Genomic DNA, 22948 nt, shown 5'->3' with positions numbered 1-22948 from the left:
TGTGAAAACTATAATCTCAGTTTGTGTCTGTATTTAGCTAGATCTCATTTATGTTGCATAACGTTCTACAAACACAAGTGTCTTTCTACCCATACAAATAATTTATGTAGCCTAAAAGGCAGTAAAATTTTGCCCAAGTGCAGTAACCTATAGCAGTGGATAAGATCTTAGCTTTAATCAGGCGATCAGTAAACACTAAATACTAATTGGTTGCTAAGGGGTAATGCACCTGGGCAAAAATTTTAAAAAATAAAACCAAAGAGAGTAATGTTTCATGATTCAACAGAAAGGTAATTGACTTTAGAGGTAGTTACACCTCTTCTGTTTTTGTCTCATCATTAATCGGTGCCAAATTAATGTTTTAATAATAATTTTGAGGACTGAATCACAGGGGTACCAAAGTTTGTATCAAAGAAAGAATGTTCATTTAATCTCAGATACCTGGACTATTTAAGACTGATGAAGTGCAAATTAATAGGGCAAACTTAAGTTGGCCCATATTTGCTCAGGCAGTTTAGCTGACTTTGACCATGCTTGTTTATTCGGAAGCGTATACAAGTCTGATTGGAAGTTTTTGACAAATTGTCCTAAAATACTTTCTGACTGATCACAGATGATCAGACATGTTTGAAAACGTAACACCGCCAAGCGCATGGCAGATTGGCAGATAAGAAAGTGTAAAATAGATAAAGCTTCTCCTAACTTCCTGCATTTCGGGTCATTTGTGCTGTAACAGAATAACAGAATAAGGGAAGGTGGTAATACATGTGTATGGCAACTTGTATGAAATTCTTTCATTCAGCTTGCGGGCCAAGTTAGAGTTGGAATTAGTTATACAACAGGCGAAATAATTTACAGGTCTAGATTTACTCTTTAAAAAAAGGCATTTATACTTGACAAGAGCAAATAAGCAATATTGGAAGGACCTTCCCAGCTTGAAAGAACTGTTTTCATTGTTACTTATGATGCCTTAGTTCAATTAGGAAAACTGCAAAAAGGGTATCTTCAGAAGTCATTAAGCAGTTTTTTTCAACAAAGTGAAAACCCACATGGAATTAGTAGGGCCAGATTTTGCATCTTCATTATTCTGAGTAATTACCAGGTGTAACTGCCACAGCAGCATGCTGACATCCACTCCTACCATAGAGGATTCCACATTCAATCGTGAATTAAGGATGTTAAACTCAAACACAGTACACAATGGAAATTGCAATTTGATAAATGGAAAAGTTGCAGAAAATCAACAGATGCTGAAATATTTGTCAGGTTCAGTTCTTTCATAATGGTACAAGAAAGCCGTTTAGTCTTCTTCCTTTCTCAAATCTGTAAAATTCTCTTTCTTAATCAGATAAGATGAAAGGAAAAAAAATATTTGAGGAGGTGTGAAATCAGGTCTTTGAAAAAAGAACCCATTCAGTGGTTCTAAATTATTGAAATTAAGATCTTAACCAATGTAGGTTCTCCAAGCCCCAGTGTAACCTAAAGTGAGGCTTCCTGTGTTACTGTTCTTTAGCGAACAGTAGGGCTGGAGGGAAGCAATAGAGTTGTCCAGTTCCATGGCTAGTGGATTAAAGCCAGAAGGAGTGTTGGGCAACAGCATAACTACAGAGCATGAGGGACATAATTCAGTTTACTCCATAATGGGAAATTTTAAGTGGCATTTACCACAGGCAATGCCACTAACCTATAAATTGCCCGCTGACTATGAGAACTCTTCAAGAACCAGAACTGGATGGAACATTAACCCACTGGGAATTCCAGAGGTGACCAACAACATAATGAAATTCAATGAATGAATGTAAAGGTCAGAGCATCTGACATACAGTAGACGAGCTATGAAGTAATCAATGCACATTAAAAATGATGCCTCTTTCAGCCAGATAAACCTTGGTCAAAATTCTGTAATACTTACTTCACTGCTAAGTGTTGTAAACTTGCACAAGGAAATTATGAGATTGTCAAAAACATCACTGAGACCATAGTGAGCAGATATCATTGCACATTTCCTAGAAGAATAACAAAAAAATTACATTATAAAAAAAAAAAAGCAGTATTCGTGAAGAAATTTCCATGTAGTGCTGCATATATAAGTAGAGTTATATATAAATAAAAACTCAGCGCTGCATAGATCCTTTTGTTTAACACATCCTACTGTCTCATCCCACAGGTAATGTTTATAAATGAAAGCAAGCTGCCCCGCATTTTGCTGCTACCCCCCTATATTGTAAATGTTGCTGGTGCAGTGTAATAAAAATATGAATTGAATTCCATTTTCATGTAAATGACTAAAACCCATATTACTAGTCAGTTAGAAAGAGAGAAATGCTACTGGGCCAAAACACTTAGAAATGCCCTCCCCAAAGACTAAACAAGTCATACTTTATGGTATGCACTGCTTATGATTTATTGCCACCTTTTATCCTGGACAATCAGAAGACATTGGCCACAGATAATATAATATATAATATATATGACATTCACTGTTCATCACCAGATAGGATTTTAAGCCATTAAAAAATTAATAAACAAAGAAATCTAACAGAACCTAAAAGCTTAGGAAGGTGAAGTAAACAGCTCCACAGAAGGCTTAACTGCGATTTTAGCAAAACTGAATATTACCCAGAATTAATTTAATATTATTAAAAAAACAAAAACTCTCTCTTTAAAAAGTTATTTACCTAAAACCAGATATTGCTTTCTGAATAATCGTTTCATCCATGCTCTTATCAAACACATAGGACAAGGCAGCTATTGTTGGCCCCCAAGTCATAGTAAAGAGGTCATGGTCATAACTTCCAGGATCCACATGCAAGAACATTCCTTCTGGAGTGGCTCCCCGATGCAGCAAAACATTCCAAAAATAATTCTCTTTTACTAAGCCAGTCTGCTCTTCAGGCATTACAATTTCTTCATTTCTGAGGAAAATAAACAGGAATGTTATCAGATAAAGGATATTTCTAACAATATTAAATCAGTCTCATAAAAAAAAAAATATTATATATATAATATATAATTATATATAGACTGGGTGAAACAAAACAAAACAGAAGAGCTTAGAATTGATCTGACAGAGTTACACTGAGCTTTACTCCATTTTGAAAATGTCAGGAGAAAATGTTGTTAAAATGTCGTATAAATGTCGTTTAAACGCCAAATTCACAAAAGTGTCTGTAAACTGTCTTTCTTTCACCAAAAACGGAAAAGTGGCGGTTGAGTCGGAATTTATGCGGATTTCTGTTTGTGAATCTGGAGAAAGTGTTTTCCACCAGTTTTACTTCAAAAAAGGGCTACCTCCACTTTTGTAAATTCCCCCCTAAGTGTCTAGCAGGAAAAAAAATGAAAGCAGAGGACTGAGCGAAATTACATTCTCTCTCTTCCAAATAGTCTTATCTTTTGTGCTTTGAAGTCACTGATGGATTCTATGAGCACATGGATCTTGCCCTTAGGCCTGCCTATGAAGAGAAATCACCTACTTCTCAAGGCTACTAGGTTTAAGCCTGATTTTCTAACAAAACTCTAGTACATGATACACAATGAAATGATTTTAGTGGAATAAAGGCAACAAATGAAAAAGAAATAAAACATATGAAATATTAATAAAAGAGGGATTTAAATGTCAAAGATGCACATTTCTGCTACAGCAAAATTACAACAAAATGCCACGCAGAATGAGAATTAGAAGATCTGATCCACACCATTGTTTTTACAGAGGTATGACTATATCCTGCGTTTTATTTAAGCATAACATCCCTTGAGACTGAGATGAGAAAAACTTTGTTTTTAGACCTCATTGTAAAAGTACAAGATTAAGAAACTATAAAAAAATTGCACCTGTATAAACACAAGGCATCACTGCTTAGAGGTCTTGAGGGATACGGCATCATACAGTTACATGGCAGCTTCCACTTTATTAATGTTTTTTTTTTTTTGTTTTTTTTTTTTTTAGAACAATTTTGTTCAAAAGTGAAAAATGTCATGTTTTGAGTTATTTTTATAGGACAGTACTGCCAGAATGAAAACTTACTTGATTGCGTGATAAATATCCTCTAGCATATCTTGGTCAAAATCTTTTCCACCATTAACACCCTTTAAATTTTTCCTGAATTCCTAAGAAAAACAAATGCAGTTTTAGCATTTATGTAGCAAAAATTGTGCATATAAAAATAAACAAAATAACTGCAGGACTTTTGTCCCAGGGAAGTCAAACCTGTATGGAAGAATATCTGTTACTACCATGTTATGAGCTAGGTGGAGCCCTAACAAATGTGTAACCACAAAGCAGAGGCCTAAACCCAAAAAATTCCAAAGACCTCTGGATCTCTCATTTAATTATGCATGCAATAAAATAAAACTGGATTTTAGTACATGATTATTAGGAGTACTCATTACAATTTCTTTAGTTTCTTTATTTATGGTCTTAAACTAATCACCCTTCTGGTATAACACCCTTCAGTAAAAAGTACTGATTGCAAGGGCTGGGTTATGCTTCCTTCATGCCTTTTTTTCTTTTAGTTGTAACTTTCTGTTTCCCTGTTACTTTTTTGTAGAGTTCATTGTACAAGATGCTGAATATATCTGAATGTTTATGTCCCAGGCATGTAGGCGGTACATTGACAAAAATGTCATTATTTGAAACTGACTTGTAATAATTGGTATTTTTGAAATCTAGAAACTAAATTAAAACCTTACCTCTAAAGTCATTGGCACATTTTGCTTGCGGACATTGTGATTGTGTTGGTCTGTGTTCAGCATGATAACTGCATAAGCCAAAGCAAAGCAGGCATCACTGTGTGCAAAAGGAGTTCCATTGGATTTCTAAAAGATACACCAAATGCACATTTTAGCAATAATTCAAAAGTCATCAAACCTAAAATCAGCTGTTATATTTTTTTAAATAAGTACAATTTAACTTTAAAGCCCTATTGACTGAAGATGCCAATATGTTAGGCACCTGCCAGAGAATGGCCTAGGTCGGAGCTACTTTCAGGAAAAAATGCAACAACATGGGTTAAAAAAAATAAGAAGCACCATGCCACCATCTTAAAAGCTTCTGTTTTAAGACTTTGCATTGCAATTTTATTTTAAGTTTAAATCTGCACTAAAAAAGCCTGGAAAAGGTATGTAACAGGCCAAGAGGAAAAAAACTCATTATTTACTTTAAATGAAGAAATTACTCAAATATCTGCCTGCAGACATTTGGGCAGTAATAAATTAAATACATTTTATAAGAAGGATTATATTTCTCATTCTAGCGATCTTAAAGGAGACATATCCTGTAAAAATTAAGAATGTACCAGGGAATTATACTCCTCTAGATATAGAAGGATTGTGCTTAAAAAAGTTGTGTTTCTGACTGATTTATTGAGAAATTCCACAAAAACCCCACTAGCCCCGCCCATCTGTACCACTTCCTGCTGGCTGAATTCTCTGGATGAGCTGGGGAGCCAGCGGCCCTCCATACCCTGCACTGTAGGATAGGAACCAATCAGCAGCTAGGCTGACCTGATAGGGAACTGAAGCCTCTCTGTGCTTGTGTGAGTGCAGGGCTGTGATTGGCTCTCCCCCTCCTACTGTGCTTCTGGCAGGGACCGTTAGGACACGCCCACTCTTCATTTCAAACTCGGACAGAGAAGTGATAGGATCTATAGGGAGCTCCAATAAAGGGGCCATTGTTACAGATAGGGTTAATGTTTAGCCCAAAGGGAAACCAGCACCGGATATTATTCATAATTGCCTACAAAATTACCTTTTTTTCCCATTTATCCAATATGTCTCCTTTAAAGATTCACTAAAGCCTAAACTAAACTTTGCCTAGATCACCAACTTTCATATAGACAACACCTTCATGCATTTGTTCTGGTGATTTGTGCCCTTGTTTTCATTGTTTGGCTTTCATCCATAACACAACAGTGCAAAACAACCTACCTCCTTATACATTTTCTGTGCACAGCTTGGTGCTGCACATCTGCTGCTGGCAGATGACTATTAGTCTAGTGCAAAAGTTGTTATAGTTCTACCTTTAAAGTTACTCCATCTGAGTTCTTGAATTCCTCAGCTGTCTTGCTTAAAACTCACATAAATGTATTTTATTACAGTAGCAATATGTGAATTCCATATGGAGATACACAGCAGTTACTTACTCGCCAGTGCTCTGTAAAAGCCTCCAGTAACCTCTGAATCACAGGTGCCTCGCCAGGCAAACGAAAAGCTTCAAGGTAAAGCCTTAAAGCTTCATCAACTCTCAGGCCTTGGAAATGGAAGGTTCTGAAAAGAAGAACATTATTACGGTTATTAACTTTTAAAATGTCATAAAAAAGGCAATAGGCTGCCACAAAGAACTAAAAAGGAAGTGTGTGTTTTAGATTCCTTGAGAATTCAAGAAGTTGTGTCTGTTTTTATTCTGTCTCTGTAATGTCTACATACATTACTTACCCTACAAAACTTTCAAGTAAGTCCAGATTTTTGCGATCACTCACAAACTCCCCAATCATTTTCTTGTCCAGCCTTGGATTTTCTCTGAGCCACTGTGCTACCTCAGCATTATCCATGGGGGTTGCCAAAAGGTCTTTTTCCTGAAGAAACTGCACTCCTTTCTTTGGTTTCTGGTTGAACTGCTCAGTTCCAGTTATAAGAAGCTGCACATAAAAAAAAAAAAAAAAAAAAAGAGGAGTAAGTGATAATCCATACCAAAATCAAAAACTGATCAGACTATGGGGCTCTTTACATTTATGTGCTTTACTGTGCACAAAGGAAACCCCATAGTCATGCTTACAACCCCAAACCTGGCTAAACTCTGATACAATTTTTGTGATATTATGAATGATCTACAAAGAAATTGTATGGACATTTCCCATTGTCCCATAATTCTGCTTTCTTTAAAATCAAGCAATAAACTACCATATGCTTAGAAGCAATAGAAAATCCAATCCATCACACTTGTTTTCCATATCCAATACCCTTCTGCTCTTGTAAATGTTCAGCTGGCTTCTGCAAAACTGTCATGGACATGGACTTCTCTTTCAGTACTAACTTTCTTCACACACTTCATTTACTGGACCCTATGTAATGTTGGACTTGCACACTACTGGGATAGCATTAAATAAAGTTACAAATAATAAACTCCAAGGCCAAAGAACAGATACTAATTATCATCTGCCAGGGGTTTTCCTATGCCTTTGATACTTTCAGCTATTCCATTCAATTGCATAAACCTCACACCCATGCAAAATCTTTATTTCTAATTAAGCTACATCCAAATTCTATTTTTACCTTTCTAACCATTTCTTTTTTTTGTGTCTATGCTACAAAAGCCTCTTTTCTCTAGTTTAACTAGAGTTGGGGTGACTCAAAATTATTTACTAAGCTCCCTTTTGTTCTCATTGTACAATCTCTTTGCAAATTAACCCATTAAAGGACATGTAAAGCCTACATCTGCCTCCAACGTATATCAGTTGGGCATGTCTCCCTCGCCCAAATGGCATCATTTGTACTGCATATATCCCCTCTGTTTCCTAACACCATCACATTTTCCTAGAGCAAATAGTAGCTTTCACCTGGTGGCCATTTTTCCTCTGATACATTCATCAAGAATACAGGCTCACAAGGTAGAACTGTCTCTGATAAAATTTCTGCTTTGTCTCAGCTGAGCTCAGAAAAGGAGGTTAGGAGAAAAAAATTGAAGCAGACATCTAGAGCTGAGTTTCTATGGGAACCAGCAATGCCATCTCTCTTTACTGGTTGATAGACTGGAGGGTGTGTTTAGTAATCTGAGCTTAGATCAACTGAGTATGTCTGGCAAGCCAGAAATCAAAGCAAATTCCCGAGGGGGGGCCGAGTGGGTTACAGGAGAGAAGGAAATCTAAGTGATTAAGTGATGTTGCAGTCTTACTATTATTCTCTGGACCAACCAGTATGGCAAGTATTAAAACATTTCAAAGAGGCTGTTCACAGATTCCATTTTTATGTGTGGGGTTTACATATCCTTTAATTATGTTTTAAATACCATATACAAATACTTGTACATCTAGATATTTTTAGACAACCTCATCCCAAAGGAAGAACACATTTCTCTGCTTTTAACATTTTTATTAATACACAAACAAGTATGTGTAACTCTTGATCGCTATTTATGATTATACAGGTATTGGACCTGTTATCCAAAATGGGGTTTTCCAGATAAGGGGTCTTTCTGTAAATTCTATCTCCATACTTTAAGCCTACTAAAAAAATAATTTTAAACATTAAATAAACTCAATGGGATGTTTTTGCCTCCAATAAGGATTAATTATATCCTAGTTGGGATCAAGCACAAAGTACTGTTTTATTACTGAAGAAGGGAAATGGCCTTTCCATAATTCGGAGCTTCTGGGATAATGGGTTTCCAGATAACAGATCCTATAACTGTATATTAATTAGCAATCATGTAGGGCCCACCCCAAAAACAACTCTTTAGCAGGTGAATATCAATTTTAAGAGACAAAAAAAAAATCACAGGAAAATATTCCAATGTGCTTTTACATAATATTTAAAATATTTTACCTTCTTTTTGGTCTTAATGTCATTCAGCTCTTGAACATTCGGAAGTAAGCAGGAAAAGCGTTGGGGCTTCTTTAAAGTCTTCTTCTCACCTAAACAAAACAATGAAAGATAATAAATGCAAATGTAAGCAAACTATAATAATTTGGACTAAGATTAATCTTTTGGGCTGGTTTGGTGTCTGCCATATAGGCACTAATGTAACAGCTTTTTGCTGTAAATATGATTCTAGATTCTTTAATGTTAACAATAGCTACTGGTTGGATTAATAATCTTTAGAAAGGTTATTTTCCCTCTTATTATCCCTCTTATGCTACTGGCCAATGAAAAACACCATCTTCACCCTGCCCAAAATCAGTCAGGTCCTGAAAATAAAAACTATGAAACTGGAAGAAAAAAATGAAATATACTCTCTTGGAACACATTTACATTAAACTTACCTCCATCAGTGCTGTACTCTGTTTCTTGGACCCCAAGAGTCATTTTATCTGCCATTAAGTGGCCACTTGTGGGGGGCTTCGATCCATTGTTTTCTGCACTAACAGTGAATGGCTTAACTTCAATGGAGTGTTCATTGACTATTGGAAAAGAAAAAAAAATCTTATAAGAGCTGAAAAACTTTTATTTTCATAGTCAAAGGCAAAGGGAAAGAATGGTCACTCCCACCACAGTACCAGTTTATAACGGTAGCAGAGATTTATCGTGGGCGACTAATCTCTCTAGGGCAGTGCTGTCCAACTTCTACGGTGCCGAGGGCCGAAATTTCTCTAGCATACTTGTTGGAGGGCCGCTAATGGAAGCCAGTTTTGACCACTCCCCTTTTTGAAACCACACCCAATTCAAACCACACCTATTTTATCACAATGGTGGTAGCACAGCAAAATCCCAAATGCTTGGTCTTTACTGTGGGGATATCAACCATCATTCATATGTGAAAGAATTATGTCATATTAAGATATACTCTTAAATTCCATATGCCTCCTCCTCCCCTTTGGATAGCAGAGCAACCCCCAGTACATAATTACACACCTTAGGGACCATTTAATGGCTATTTCCAACTGCTAACAAACTGCCTTCCCTATGCTGCCTCTGTGTGCCATACTCTGCCTGCCCTACCCTGCCTGTGTGTGCCATACTCTGCCTGCCCTACCCTGCCTGTGTGTGCCATGCTCTGCCTGCCCTACCCTGCCTGTGTGTGCCATACTCTGCCTGCCCTACCCTGACTGTATGTGCCATACTCTGCCTACAGTACCTATGTCTGAGGTGTGAAGAAGTGAACAATGGGGGTGATTACAGCCTGAGCCTGAGGTGTGAACACTGCAGGGGGTGAACAATGCAGGTATTAAAAGGTGTGAAAAACACAGGGGATTACATGTTTAAACAATACAGGGGGATTACAGCCTGAATCTGAGGTGAGAACCATGCAGGGGGCCAGTTAATCTCAGTACTGATACCATTTAAAGCTTACTCAAAAGGTAAGCCATCAAAGCAGCCAGACAGGTGGGGGGCCACACAGAGGGGGGTCGCGGCCGCCAGTTGGACAGCACTGCTCTAGGGCATCAGCCATAGAGACCTAGCTCTGGGATGCTCTTTTTAGCATCCCACAACTTTTCTTTCTTCTTTTGTTGCCCCTGTCACAAATGTTTTGCTTGCATCAAATTCAAAACAAGCATATATTTTTTAGAAAACGATTCTCAGTTTCTACATCTACTATGTTTTCTTTGCACTATTTTAAATTAAATATAGGGCTTAAATGATTTGCCAATTATCCTAGTCTCTTTTTATCTACATTTTATACAGTGTCGCAACTTTTTGGAAAACATGGTTGTATTATGTTACAATTTAAATTATTTATATATTAATATACAGGTACATGTTGAGAGAAAGCAAGAATACCATTCTTTTCATCTTTTCATAATCCGGGTCAGGGATGCTGGGAAATTCAAAAGACAACTTTATGGACAGTGGTCTTTTTCCAACCAAAATTGAGACCAACAAATGATCATCCAATAGGTAGCATTTTATCACATTACAAGATATACACAATATACACTTTAGCTGCACCATGCAGCACCAGACTATATTATATCAATCTATGTATGCACTGGAGTAAAATATAACATTTACAGATTTAACAGCTTACGATTTCCAGAATCTTTGGTCCCTTCTGACAGATCTCCACTTGGTTTTCCAGTTTCTTTCTTATCCTGTGACACATTGCTTAGATTTTTAGCCTGGCAGTGTGATTCTGTGCTATCAATGACAGTTAGCAGAGCTTCCAGGGAAAGGAGATGAGTGGTGTACAGCTGTCCAGAAACTGGAAAGGCATTCTGAAAGGCACAAAAAGAAAAGGTAAATAACAAAGCCAGTTCTGCTGATGTCAAGCTTCAAAAATTCAAGATATTTTGTCTCCCCGTGCTTCTCATATTATAATACGCATACAACTGTTCGATGAAATGCATGTGTATGAAAGAAAAATTGCTAAATATTTACAAACCTTGGAAAGCAGTTTAGTGAGATCTTCAAAAAGGTTGGAGCAATAATAATCACAGTCGTAATTAATGTATAATTCTGTAACAAAGCTCGGGATTCTCCACAATTGCACAATAGCTTCAAGAGCCATTTCTTTCATCTCATAAGGCATCTTAGGGTTCTCCACAGTAATAATATCCATGAGCTTCTTTATGTACATCTGTAAAGATAAAAACATTACACTAAGGGGCCCATTTACTTACTCACGAACCGGACGAATGCGTCCGATTGCGTTTTTTTCGTAATGATCGGTATTTGGCGATTTTTTCGGCAAATTGTCGCGACTTTTTCGTTGCCATCCGAATGTTGCGCAAAATCTGGCGATTTTTTCGTAGCGCTAAAACTTGCGCGAAAAGTCGCGCCTTTTTCGTAGCCATTCCGAAAGTTGCTCATTCAAGCTTCAGTATGGTGACTTTTCTTGGGCCAGGTTGGAGCTGCAGGATGCCATTGAGTCCTATGGGAGGCTTCCAAAATCATACTAAGTCTAAAAAGTTTCGGCCGCCGCTTTCGAGCGCTCAATACGAAAAAGTCGCGACAAGATACGAGCGAATCGTAATGGCTAGGAAAAAGTCGCGGTTTTACGCGAAAATCGTATTGGTAACGAAAAAGTCGCGTCAATTTCCGAAAAGTCGTAAAGGCGCCGAAAAAAATCACAAAAAATACGAAAAAGTCGCAAAATGTTCGTTTTCCAATCGGAATTTTTCCAATTCGGATTCGAATTCGTGTCTTAGTAAATCAGCCCCTAAGAGTTTCCGTTTGATAGGCCATTAGTAAAGGAACGAGGAAATATCAAAAGTGAATGAAATAAAAATATAACAATTAACATTTACAGCATGATTTTGTCCATTAATAAATATAACACAATTTAATAAATAAAACAGCAGTGTATGGCCGTTATCCTTACAATATAAAATATCCTATAATGCATGTGCATGGTTGGCAACATTACTGGTTTCAAGCTTTTTCTACAGGCATACTTTCATTTCCACTTTTCTAAAGTGGAATGGCAGTACAGTATGTGTCATTCCTATAAACCACGGCTGTGGAGTCGGAGTCGAGGAGTCGGAGGCAATTTTGAGTACCTGGAGTCGGAAAAAAATTAACCGACTCCGACTCCTACTAAATTTAAATGGGAATAAAAAATAAAAAAATAAAGCAAGTTTAAATGTCCCAATTCACAAACAGTCATAATTAATTACTTCTCTGCTACGTTGAGTGACCATGAAGCATGCTTTTCATTGACTGTATGAATGTATAAAATACATTAACATATTAAAAACAGAGGAGTCGGAGGCGTGGAGTCGGAAGTATCAGAAACTGAGGAGTCGGAGAATTTATCTACCGACTCCACAGCCCTGCTATAAACAGATTGTTTTTACAAAAAAAATCTTGAAGTGAACACATATTATTCTAATGCAAACTAAACTAGAACTTTTATAACACCAGAGGTATTTAAACTGGTCTTCTAGAAAAAATAAACAAATGCAATGCCTTGATTTTTCCTTAAGAAATAGAAAAAGTTTGATCAATTCATTAATATCAATGCTCACTATATATACTTACCTCTAGCTGGAACTTCAAATGCTCCCTCATACCCTCAAACAAAAGAAAACATGCTCGCAAGGAAGCTGCATATAGGTTCAGTCTCTCAATGCTCAGTAGCTGTGAATACAATTATACAGTGGGGGGTCAATATTCAACCAATAATAAAGACTTAAATAAAATTAAAAATATTGAAACATGAGAAGAAAAGCATAATTTAATGCCCCATTGGTGAATTTTTATTTAAATTTAGGGGGTGATTTATTAACAGTCAAGTTTCTTTCTCGAATCAAGTTTTTTGGAGCTTCAAAAACTCAAATTTGAATTATGTGTTGAAAACTTGAATGTCTGGTATTTATTAAAGGAGAAGGAAAGTCAAAACCTATTAAGCACACTATTAAATAGTACTACTATTGCTGTGTAAAAACGCTATATTCCTGGCTCGCCTAATGAAAGATTTAGAGAGATACACATACTAGAACCTACATACTTGTTTCAGTGAACGGCGCCGCCATCTTGTCCAGCGTGTCTGTATGGGCTGAAAAGCAGAAGCCAGCCCCCCCTCCGCTCCCCGTTCCCCGCTCCTGCCACAAACCCCCCCAAGCTCCACAAACCCCCCCAAGCACCCCGCTCCTCCCACCTGCTTGTCACAGAGTTCTCCGACGCTGCGTCGCCATGGCAACTGGACGCTCCTGCTGTGTGCGCATGCGCTGCCTGCAGTAACAAGTCGCCAAGTCTTGAAGGAGCGATGCATTATGGGAATCTTCTCTACACTGCTCAGAGTTTTTTTTTCCTTTTTAGCTTCTGATCTTCTGAACGGGTGAAGTATGGGGAGACTTAAGGGCACTATTGAGACAACTGAAGGTATGCCTGCAGCTTGGGATTAACTCTTTATTAGCCTTTCCTTCTCCTTTAAGCACAAAAACCCCAAAAACTTGAATGTAAAACTTCACCATCTAAAGGTTCACGAGTTTCTATAGAAGTCAATGGGAGTTGTCCTAGGCAAAGTCAAGCTATATGTTGAATTCGAGTTTACTCCAAGTTTGAAAAAACGAAAATTTGTGTATTTGAGTTTTTTTTTATTCGCACAAGTTTCCCACTTTAATAAATAAGCAAGCATTCAATATGCGAGTTTAATCGAAAAACAAACTCTAATTCACAAATTTACAAATTTTGAATACAACTCAATTTTACCAAAACAGAACTGACAGATAAACCAATTGATAATTTTAATAAACTACTGTAAAAAGAAATATTTTAGTATCATAACTAAACAAAGGTCGCTAATCATTGCCATTGGCAAGTGATACATTTTTACAGTTTGATCACTTAAAGGACAACGAAAGGTTAATAAACATTCTGGTTGAAAAGAAACGCATTCTGTATAAACACCTGCTGTGCAGAGCGGATCCTGTATCCCTTCTTTCTTTCAGATGTAAACACACTGCCTGTACAATCCAAGTAACAGGGGCTGGGTTACTTAGTCAAAATCTCTCATTGTCCCACCCCACTGCCGCTGGCACAGGAGAGTCGCATTACAGCGTTATCACTGCTACTGCGCATGCTTTTAATTTGAATATCCCTTTCCTTCTCTTTGCAGGCGCTAATATCTTTATTTGCATGCGCGTCACCCTGATCCCAAGTTGGCCTGCCCCCCCGCAGCCAATAGGAATCAAAGTATCTCGTTGCTATGACAATGATCGATTCCTTTGTGTAATTTACATTTACACAGAGCTTCAGGCAGGATTGGCGCATGCGTACTAGTGAGCAGTGAGAGAACAGGAGAAGCAATAACTCTTTCAACATAACAACGCCAATGGGGTAAACGAGCTGAAATTGAATGTCTGTACTTAGATCTTCTCTTTAGTGAGCCCTAACTATAGCGATCTATCTTTACTCAAAGAGAACTAATAAGGGGTGTAGCGTGTTCATTTTGACTTTCCTTTTCCTCTAAATGAAACTACAATATATTGGGCAGTTGAAACAAGAAGATAATATTTGGCAGAAGAATACATTTTTTTTTGAAGTTCAGGATCAGCTTCAGCTGCCCATGCTCATGCAGGGTCAGTGTAAGAGTGAATGAGAAGAATACAAACAGGCAGAAGAAGAAGGCACCTGCAAACTCTGCTGCGCACCACTGCATGTTTATGACAAATTCACAAGTAGAGACACTTTTGAATGGAATATACTGTAAGGAGAGGTAGCAGGGAAGGGGTCCAGTGTAGGCCGGTTGAAGAGGGCTGGGGTTTAGTTCTCCTTTAAGAGGACTTTGGATCATTTTACTTCAAAAAAACATTCACCTTTTTGCCACAATGGATAATGATGTTAGGACAATACAGTAGATTCATTATTCAGTGTCAGACACAATTTGAAAAATTATGTTATACCTGAAATAAGTGTCGACAAAGTTCATCCTTTACAAGGCCTAAAAGCGAAACATAATTTTCAATAGGTGCAGACTCAAGAGCAACTGTGATCAACTGTAAACCCATGTGTATCATCACTTCGGAGTTATGTCGATCATGGGGGTTGGTTAAAGAAATAAGAAAACGAAATAATTCCCGAATGCATGGCAGTCCATATGGTACTAAGACTGTTCCTAGGAAAAAGAAGGTGACATTTTTAAAAATACTGCACAGGAATCAGAACTACATCTGCTCAAACACACAAGCCATGCTCCAACAATAAAAATTTCACTGCAACGTGTGTTACTAAAAAATAATGTAGATTCTGCTGTTGCCCATTTCTGAAACCTGCAGAACATTTAAATTATAATAGCAATGGTGTTCTCATGTTTGTTTCAGTAAACAGAATCTACGTGTGCTCCAATGGAGATACATAAACTAAAATAAAACTTTAAAGGTGATATCAATCCAAAAATAAAAACCTTATGAAAGACATTAAACTGAACTGCTTTGACCTTCACAGGTTTACAGACTACAAATACAACATATCAGAGGACCAACTTTCTTGCAACCAAGACTCCCATTTCTACAATGCCATGTAAATATGTTGGTTCTTATAAAAAACAAGTTGAAAGCCAATACCTGATATTCTACAAATCGCATAGGGGGTATCTGTAATATATAGCATTTACCTTGTCCTTCCCCCCAATGGGTCTTACAACCTGAGGCCCCTATCACATTCACATGAAATATAGGCAATTTTATTAGAAGTCAGTTAACTTGCCTGTATGTTTTTGGATTGTGTGAGGACACCAAAGTGCCCAGAGTAAATACATGTAGACACTGGGAGAGAATACTTGCAAGTAGTGTCCTGGCTCGAATCAAACCTAGGACTCCAGTGATGCAAGACAACAGTGCCAACAACAGAGCTACCGTGCTGACAACAATGTATTAGACTGAGTGCAAAACATTTCAGACAAGCCTACTTGCTACACATTTTTTTTTATAAACTCAAGATACAGTGTAATCTTCAGATTAAACACAAGAACCGTAGACTACATCCATAAGCATTCAAATTTCATAGTTCAAGTTCTTCATCTGAAATTAAAGAAACTTTATAAAATTGTGATAAACTGAAGTTTTCACAGCAGAGGTACCCAATGAGCAAAGTGTGTGACAGTGTTGGATTATATAAACATTCTATATTACTTTGTATAAAAAAAAAAATATGGAGCGGTCTTTATTTTATTTGTTGGCCTACAGATTAATAACAAACCTTCTTTCTGTGAAGATTGGGTAAATCTCACACCTCTAGGATTTACATAATCCATATCATGGACTGAAGCGGAGTCTGATTGATCAGCCAATGACACATTATCATCTAATACTTCTGGTATGGATTCCACAGAAGCAGAATATGTATGCCTTTCCATAAGGTCTTCAATCTTTAAAAATAAATGTTAATATAAAAAGTTGAAATGCAGTCAGTATATTTCGAATTTTACTCAAAGCAGTTAGTACACATATAACATCTACTTTATCTAAATTAACATAGGATATTTAGACAAAGAAAAACAGTAAAAACAAGACTAATTAAAAAAAAAAAAAGATACAAATCCCTGCCTTTAAAGGGGAAGGAAAGGCTAAGTCACTTGGGGGTGCTAAAATGTGAGGTGACTTGAATCGCTTACCTCGTACCCCGGGCTGGTGCCCCTATTAGGAGAAAACCGCACCAGCCCGGGGCACCTGGGGCGATGCGCTTCCTCCTTCCGCCTTCGTTAGGCCTTGACTGTGAGTCAGGCGCATGCGCAGTAGAGTGAAAAAGCAGACTTTTCTGTTAAAGTTCGGCTTTTCACTCTACTGCGCATGCGCGCGGCGAAGAAGTTAGGACGAAGCGCTGCAGGTACCCGGGCTGGTGCTGTTCTCTCCGTACAGGGGCACCAGCCCGGGGTAAAAGGTAAGCAATTCAAGTCACTTGGGGGTGCCTAACATTTTGGCACCCCCAAGTGACTTAGCTTTTCCTTCTCCTTTAAGGGAGGTGGCAGACAGGAAGATTAGTCGCCTGGCCCGAAATGCCATCCCACCAGCAAGAATGTAAATCGCTGGTGGGATGGCATACGCGTTGCTTCGGTTTTCCAAAGATTTATTCATATTAATGAATATGGCTTGTTCATAATATACTTTTTGCATACTGTTTTAATCACAAAAAAAATCTAAGGTTTTTGTTACTTCTTGAGCTAAATAGGGAAAATAAAAATAATTTCACGTTTTGTCCTTGGGATAAGTAGAAGAGATCCGATAATCCCCCTGCATAATGGGTTTCTGTGTATCTTTGTACTGTTATTGTCATTATCTACCTCACAAGAATCATTAAGTAGCTTAAATTTCCTTCATTAACTAAAGAAATATGAAAAAAAAACATTTTTTGTGATTAAAACTATTGTCAAAAAGTATGCCCAACCCAAGCCCTATTTATTAAATTCATGTTTAACAGGAAGGTATACTGTCCCTTTAAACTGCACACAGTTTTAGTCTCCATACACTATACTATACCTCAGCATTTTTCAACCGCTGGCGTGCCGTAGGCAGGGCCGCAATTTTTACTTTAATAAAATCCGGGCCCTGTCATTGGTTGCGCCCCGTGTGTACGGGTGACGTCAGTACGCACGGGGTGCAACGTTATAAAAGGGCCTGTGTGCGGTCGCGTGTAGGCAGAAGTGCAGAGGCGGCGCGCGTGAGGGGAGCAGAAGTAAAATGCTGCTGGGCACCAATGTATTAGAGGGGGCCACGGGGCACACTGACTTATGGGGGCACTGCTGCTGGGCACCAATGTACTAGGGGGGCTGGCTCTTGGCACCAATGTACTGGGGGGCACTGCTGCTGGGCACCAATGTACTAGGGGGGGCCACGGGGCACACTGACTTATGGGGGCACTGCTGCTGGGCACCAATGTACTAGGGGGGCTGGCTCTTGGCACCAATGTACTGGGGGGCACTGCTGCTGGGCACCAATGTACTAGGGGGGCACTGCTCTTGGCACCAATGTACTAGGGGGCACTGCTGCTGGGCACCAATGTACTAAGGTGGCTGGATCTTGGCACCAATGTACTGGGGGGCACTGCTGCTGGGCACCAATGTACTAGGGGGGCACTGCTCTTGGCACCAATGTACTAGGGGGGCACTGCTGCTGGGCACCAATGTACTAGGGGGGCACTGCTCTTGGCACCAATGTACTAGGGGGGCACTGCTGCTGGGCACCAGTGTACTAGGGGGGCACTGCTCTTGGCACCAATGTACTAGGGGGGCACTGCTGCTGGGCACCAATGTACTAGGGGGGCACTGCTCTTGGCACCAATGTACTAGGGGGGCACTGCTGCTGAGCACCAGTGTACTAGGGGGGCACTGCTGCTGGGCACAGAGTTAAATTTTTTAACATTTTCTAATGGTGGTGTGCCTCGTGATTTTTTTCATGAAACAAGTGTGCCTTTGCCCAAAAAAGGTTGAAAAACACTGCTATACCTTATCATCATCCTGGTTTTGCTGTTCAGAAAGACAAATGTCTCCTGATTGCTGAATGGCAGAAAGAGATGGACTTGCAGGATCCAGTTCAGAAAGGTCTTCTTTAGATGTTGCCTGAGAGGACATATCTACACCACTATCTGTGGTAGGACTGACTACAGCAGACGTGGCCTCTGAACTCACCCCTGAAATGGGAAAATTAGCATCTGGAGAGGAAGCATCAATAAAAGGAACTTCACCTGCAAACAAAATACATATAGAAAAAATAAGTTGATAAAACCAACACAAGCAAATAATCAAGTACATTTCTAACCAGAAAAAGTGTTTAGGTTTAAGGACAGGTATTTATGTAAGTAATCCATGACACATCGAAGGAAAAGAACTCCAAGAATCATGCTATCATTTATCTGCTCGTTTTTCCCAAAATAACCGCAAAGTTAGCAGCTAAAGTTAGCAGTTAAAGTTTTTAGAGACTAGATTAGGGAAATGGTTAATAAACTAGGAGGCTGCTCGTCTGGAGCAGTGGCCAGAGTCCTAAAAGTAGATTTGAACAAAATGCATATTTTAGATAAATCTGAAAACCCAGTTTTGAAGTTCATTAAGGGTCAGAATAGGGTTGCACACTTGCTGCTGAATGGTTGACTGTTTGTAAAAATATGGAACACTGTTATATCCTAAGGGGGCCATGAGAAACAGTGTGAATTCATTTCAGGCAACAGTTTTTAATCATAAGGTGTCTCAAACTATGTAATATTAGCTACTCTAACAAAAGGTTGTGCATTTCTCTTTTACATTTTTTCGTATTATTAATCAAATAGTTAACTTATTTTGAATCCAAAATGTATCAGAAATGAAAGTTATACCAGTGAGGTTAGTAGTAATTGTGGTGCCATTAACTACTGGTTGCTGAGAGGAGGGTTCTGCTGCCGCCATAGCTTTGGTAACATGACGTGGCTGCCTAGGAGATTTCTTCTGCTTTTTCCATTTTGAGGAGTCACTCATTCCTCCAGCTCTCATTTTCAACTGTTAATATGATGAACAATTGTTAATAATCATATTGTATACCTGTACAAGCTTTCTGATGGATTACCAAATTAAAGCCTCACATCAAGTGTTTCTTTGTACTTCTTTTTCCCCTTTCAAGGAAATATTATGGAAATACAAGAACAGTCAATCAGGTCAGGCAGAAACCTTAGGTGGCAGATAGATTTCCTTTTCCACCATTCACAAAATTCAATATTCAATTGAACAAAATTGAATATAATTTAACAGTTGGTCAATAGGCTTAAATATACAGTATCATTGGTTTATGTAATTATTGCAAAATTCTTCTGTCAGTTAGACTCTTAATATAATAAGACTTATACTTGCTACAAAATAAAAGCCAAACATATACTACAACACAAAACCCAAGGGTAAATATTACACCAACTGAAAAATAGCATTTTGCATACTAAGCAAGGGTATTAGCGTGAATGCATATCTATAAATATTTCTGTGCTGTGTAATTATACAGGTATGGGATCCCTTATCCGGAAACCCGTTATCCAGAAAGCTCCGAATTACAGAATGCCCGTCTCCCATAGACTCCATTTTAATCAAATAATTCAGAATTTTAAAACTGATTTCCCTTTTCTCTGTAATAATAAAACAGTACCTTGTAATTGATCCCAACTAAGATACAAATAATCCTTATTGGATGCAAAACAATCCTATTGGATTTAATTGCAGTTTTATTGATTCTTTGGTAGACTTAAGGTATGGAGATCCAAATTACGGAAAGACCCCTTATCCGGAATACCCTTGGTCCCGAGCATTCTGGATAACGTGTCCTATACCTGTACACAGAACTGTATTACTCATTGGCTTACACTTAAAACAGAGGTTATACACATTTATAGCAAAGGTATTGGATCTGTTATGCAAATCAGCTTGGGTCCCTGAATAATGGATCTTTCTGTAATAAGGAGAACCATGCTTTAAGGCTCCTAAAAATATTCAGGCAGTAAATAGAAACAAATGGATTATTTTGCCATCAGCATGGATGTATCCTGGCTTAGTTACCATCAAGTACAAGATATTGTCTTATTAAAAAGAAAAAAAAAAACATCACGCACATAAAGAATTTTTTTTTACATTGACTCTATGGAAAATGACATTTGTGTATTTCAGAGCTTAATGGGTGATGGTTTTCCGAATAACAGATCCCACACCTGTGCAATGCACGTGGATTGAAACTTGGGGGTATACGGGTATATTTTAAAAATTGTGTAACATTATAGAGATTAGTTTGTTACAAATAAATCTTAAATCAGAAGACTGTGCTTTAGCAGTAATGAACAAGGTGCTGCTGCTTTGGTAGGAATGCTGTACCTCTGCAACACAACATTATCACATCATTTCTAAATCCCACATCCTGTTAACCTTTCCTCTCAAGTGACACTAAAGGCATTTTTTTTTCCTCTCACAAGTGCAGAACTTTCAGAATTAAAACAAAAATCAATGTCACAAAACAGCACATATAAATTGCAATATTTATCAACCCTCTGATAGGGGTGCAGAAAATGGTTTTACAAGCCTCCTTACCTGAACACGTTTGTTTTTCCAAAAGATATTGTAAGCCTCAAGGAAAAATGGCATATGCCATAATTAGTAGCTCGCTCAAAAAAACTACAGTTTAAACATTTGCAGTGCAAACAGGGGACTGATCGACACACCAAGACGTGAAGGTTAGGGCAACACAGCATGCATGCTGAAAGGGAGGCACTCTGAATTCATATTTCATCTTAAAGAGCCTCACTATTTATTTCTTATAAGCAAAGGCATATATAAAACCATTACAGCAAGAATTTCTAGCACTGACTAAGCCTCCTATTATAGGTGTGAGATAAAGGTCTTGTGCTTGATTATCTACCATGACCAACTTCAGCAAGCATCATTTTGATGCTCAAGAAACAACCCATTCTGACAAATATGACTTATGTGAATCCCTCTTTACTTCACACTGCAGTCTAAAGGACAAGATAAGCGTAAATCACTGGGCAAGCAAGATTTACCAGATTGTTTTAGGCCTTTTTCAGCAGTATTTTTTATTTGATCAAATCCATGGTCCTGGATCTAACTGAATCCGAATTCTTTAAATCATGTGACTTTTTGTCACAAACACAGTAGTTAAAAATTTTTTTACTGCGCCCTAAGCATGGATCTTTTTAACCCTTCTAGGACATCATTTGCATATATATAAATTATATTATATATACATTTCTGTTGGCACCCCAGAAATTTTTCCAGAAAATCAAGTATTTCTCACAGAAAAGTATTGCAGTAACACATGTTTTGCTATACAGGTATTGGATCCCTTATCCGGAAACCCATTATCCAGAAAGCTCCGAATTACGGAAAGCCCGTCTCCCATAGACTCCATTTTAATCAACTAATTCAGAATTTTAAATCTGACTTCCTTTTTCTCTGTAGTAATAAAACATTACCTTGTAATTGATCCCAACTAAGATATAAATAATCCTTATTGGATGCAAAACAATCCTATTGGGTTTAATTAATATTTTATTGATTTTGTAGTAGACTTAAGGTATGGAGATCCAAATTACGGAAAGACCCCTTATCTGGAATACCCTTGGTCCCGAGCATTCTGGATAACAGGTCTTATACCTGTACACATGTTTATTCCCTTTGTGTGTATTGGAACAGAACAAAAAAGGAAGGAAAAAAAGCAAATTGGACATAATGTCACACAAAACTCCAAAAATGGGCTGGACAAAATTATTGGCACCCTTTCAAAATTGTGGATAAATAAGAAAATATAAGTCGCTGCATGTGCCATCCCACCGGCGACTTACATTTTCGCTGGTGGGATGGTAGTTTGGGGAGATTAGTCACCCGTGACAAGGGAGACTTGTCGCGGGCGACTAATCTCCCCGTGTGCCAGAGCCCTTATAGAGAAATCTAAACTTATTGCAGAGTTTATCTGTTATCTGCTATTTAACCAGTGCCATATAGCCTTATTTCAGCTTGAATGGCTGCCCCCATGACTACACAGCAGCTTATTTATATAAACTATAACAGTGTTTTTGAAGCAAACACATCAGTTTTACCAGTTTAGGGCAAAGCTTAACATCTAAGCAGGATGGAAAATTTATAAAACTTCCAAGTATGCTCCCCATGACACAGGGTTCTGTAGCATAATTTACCAATTTGTTGAGTACTTTAAATGGTACAAATCAAAGTGTGCGTAGAGCACACATACAGATTAACAGGAGCTATACCACTTGCTTCTGCAGATACAGTCATATGAAAAAGTTTGGGAATCCAAACTCAGCCTGCATAATAATTTATTCCATTTTCAACAAAAAAAGATAACAGTGGTATGTCTTTCATTTCCCAGGAACATCTGAGTAC

General features: G+C 38.0%; 1 protein-coding gene across 11 annotated transcripts in view; it reads right to left on the bottom strand.

Annotated features, from left to right (window-relative positions):
• Window positions 1–22948, bottom strand: part of gbf1 (golgi brefeldin A resistant guanine nucleotide exchange factor 1) — a 126096-nt gene that overhangs the window by 32944 nt on the left and 70204 nt on the right. For 10 of the 11 annotated variants that reach the window (XM_031906082.1, XM_031906080.1, XM_031906084.1 and 7 more), the window contains 15 exons: window positions 19396–19555; window positions 18533–18771; window positions 16291–16459; window positions 14997–15208; window positions 12631–12729; window positions 11033–11227; window positions 10679–10865; window positions 8976–9113; window positions 8539–8627; window positions 6433–6635; window positions 6141–6264; window positions 4690–4815; window positions 4025–4107; window positions 2679–2915; window positions 1913–2006 (listed from right to left, as the gene is read on the bottom strand). In XM_031906082.1, the coding sequence (XP_031761942.1) occupies window positions 1913–2006; window positions 2679–2915; window positions 4025–4107; window positions 4690–4815; window positions 6141–6264; window positions 6433–6635; window positions 8539–8627; window positions 8976–9113; window positions 10679–10865; window positions 11033–11227; window positions 12631–12729; window positions 14997–15208; window positions 16291–16459; window positions 18533–18771; window positions 19396–19555 (2355 nt within the window). Of the gene's footprint in view, window positions 1–1912; window positions 2007–2678; window positions 2916–4024; window positions 4108–4689; window positions 4816–6140; window positions 6265–6432; window positions 6636–8538; window positions 8628–8975; window positions 9114–10678; window positions 10866–11032; window positions 11228–12630; window positions 12730–14996; window positions 15209–16290; window positions 16460–18532; window positions 18772–19395; window positions 19556–21118; window positions 21188–22948 lie in introns of those variants that run through there. The other variant, XM_031906086.1, reaches the window with a different exon arrangement.

Source organism: Xenopus tropicalis, chromosome 7 (genome assembly GCF_000004195.4).
Source record: "Xenopus tropicalis strain Nigerian chromosome 7, UCB_Xtro_10.0, whole genome shotgun sequence".
In the NCBI taxonomy this organism is placed as follows: Eukaryota; Metazoa; Chordata; class Amphibia; order Anura; family Pipidae; genus Xenopus; species Xenopus tropicalis.
Note: the sequence above shows the minus strand (reverse complement) of the source record. Positions and strands in the feature narration are given on the sequence as shown.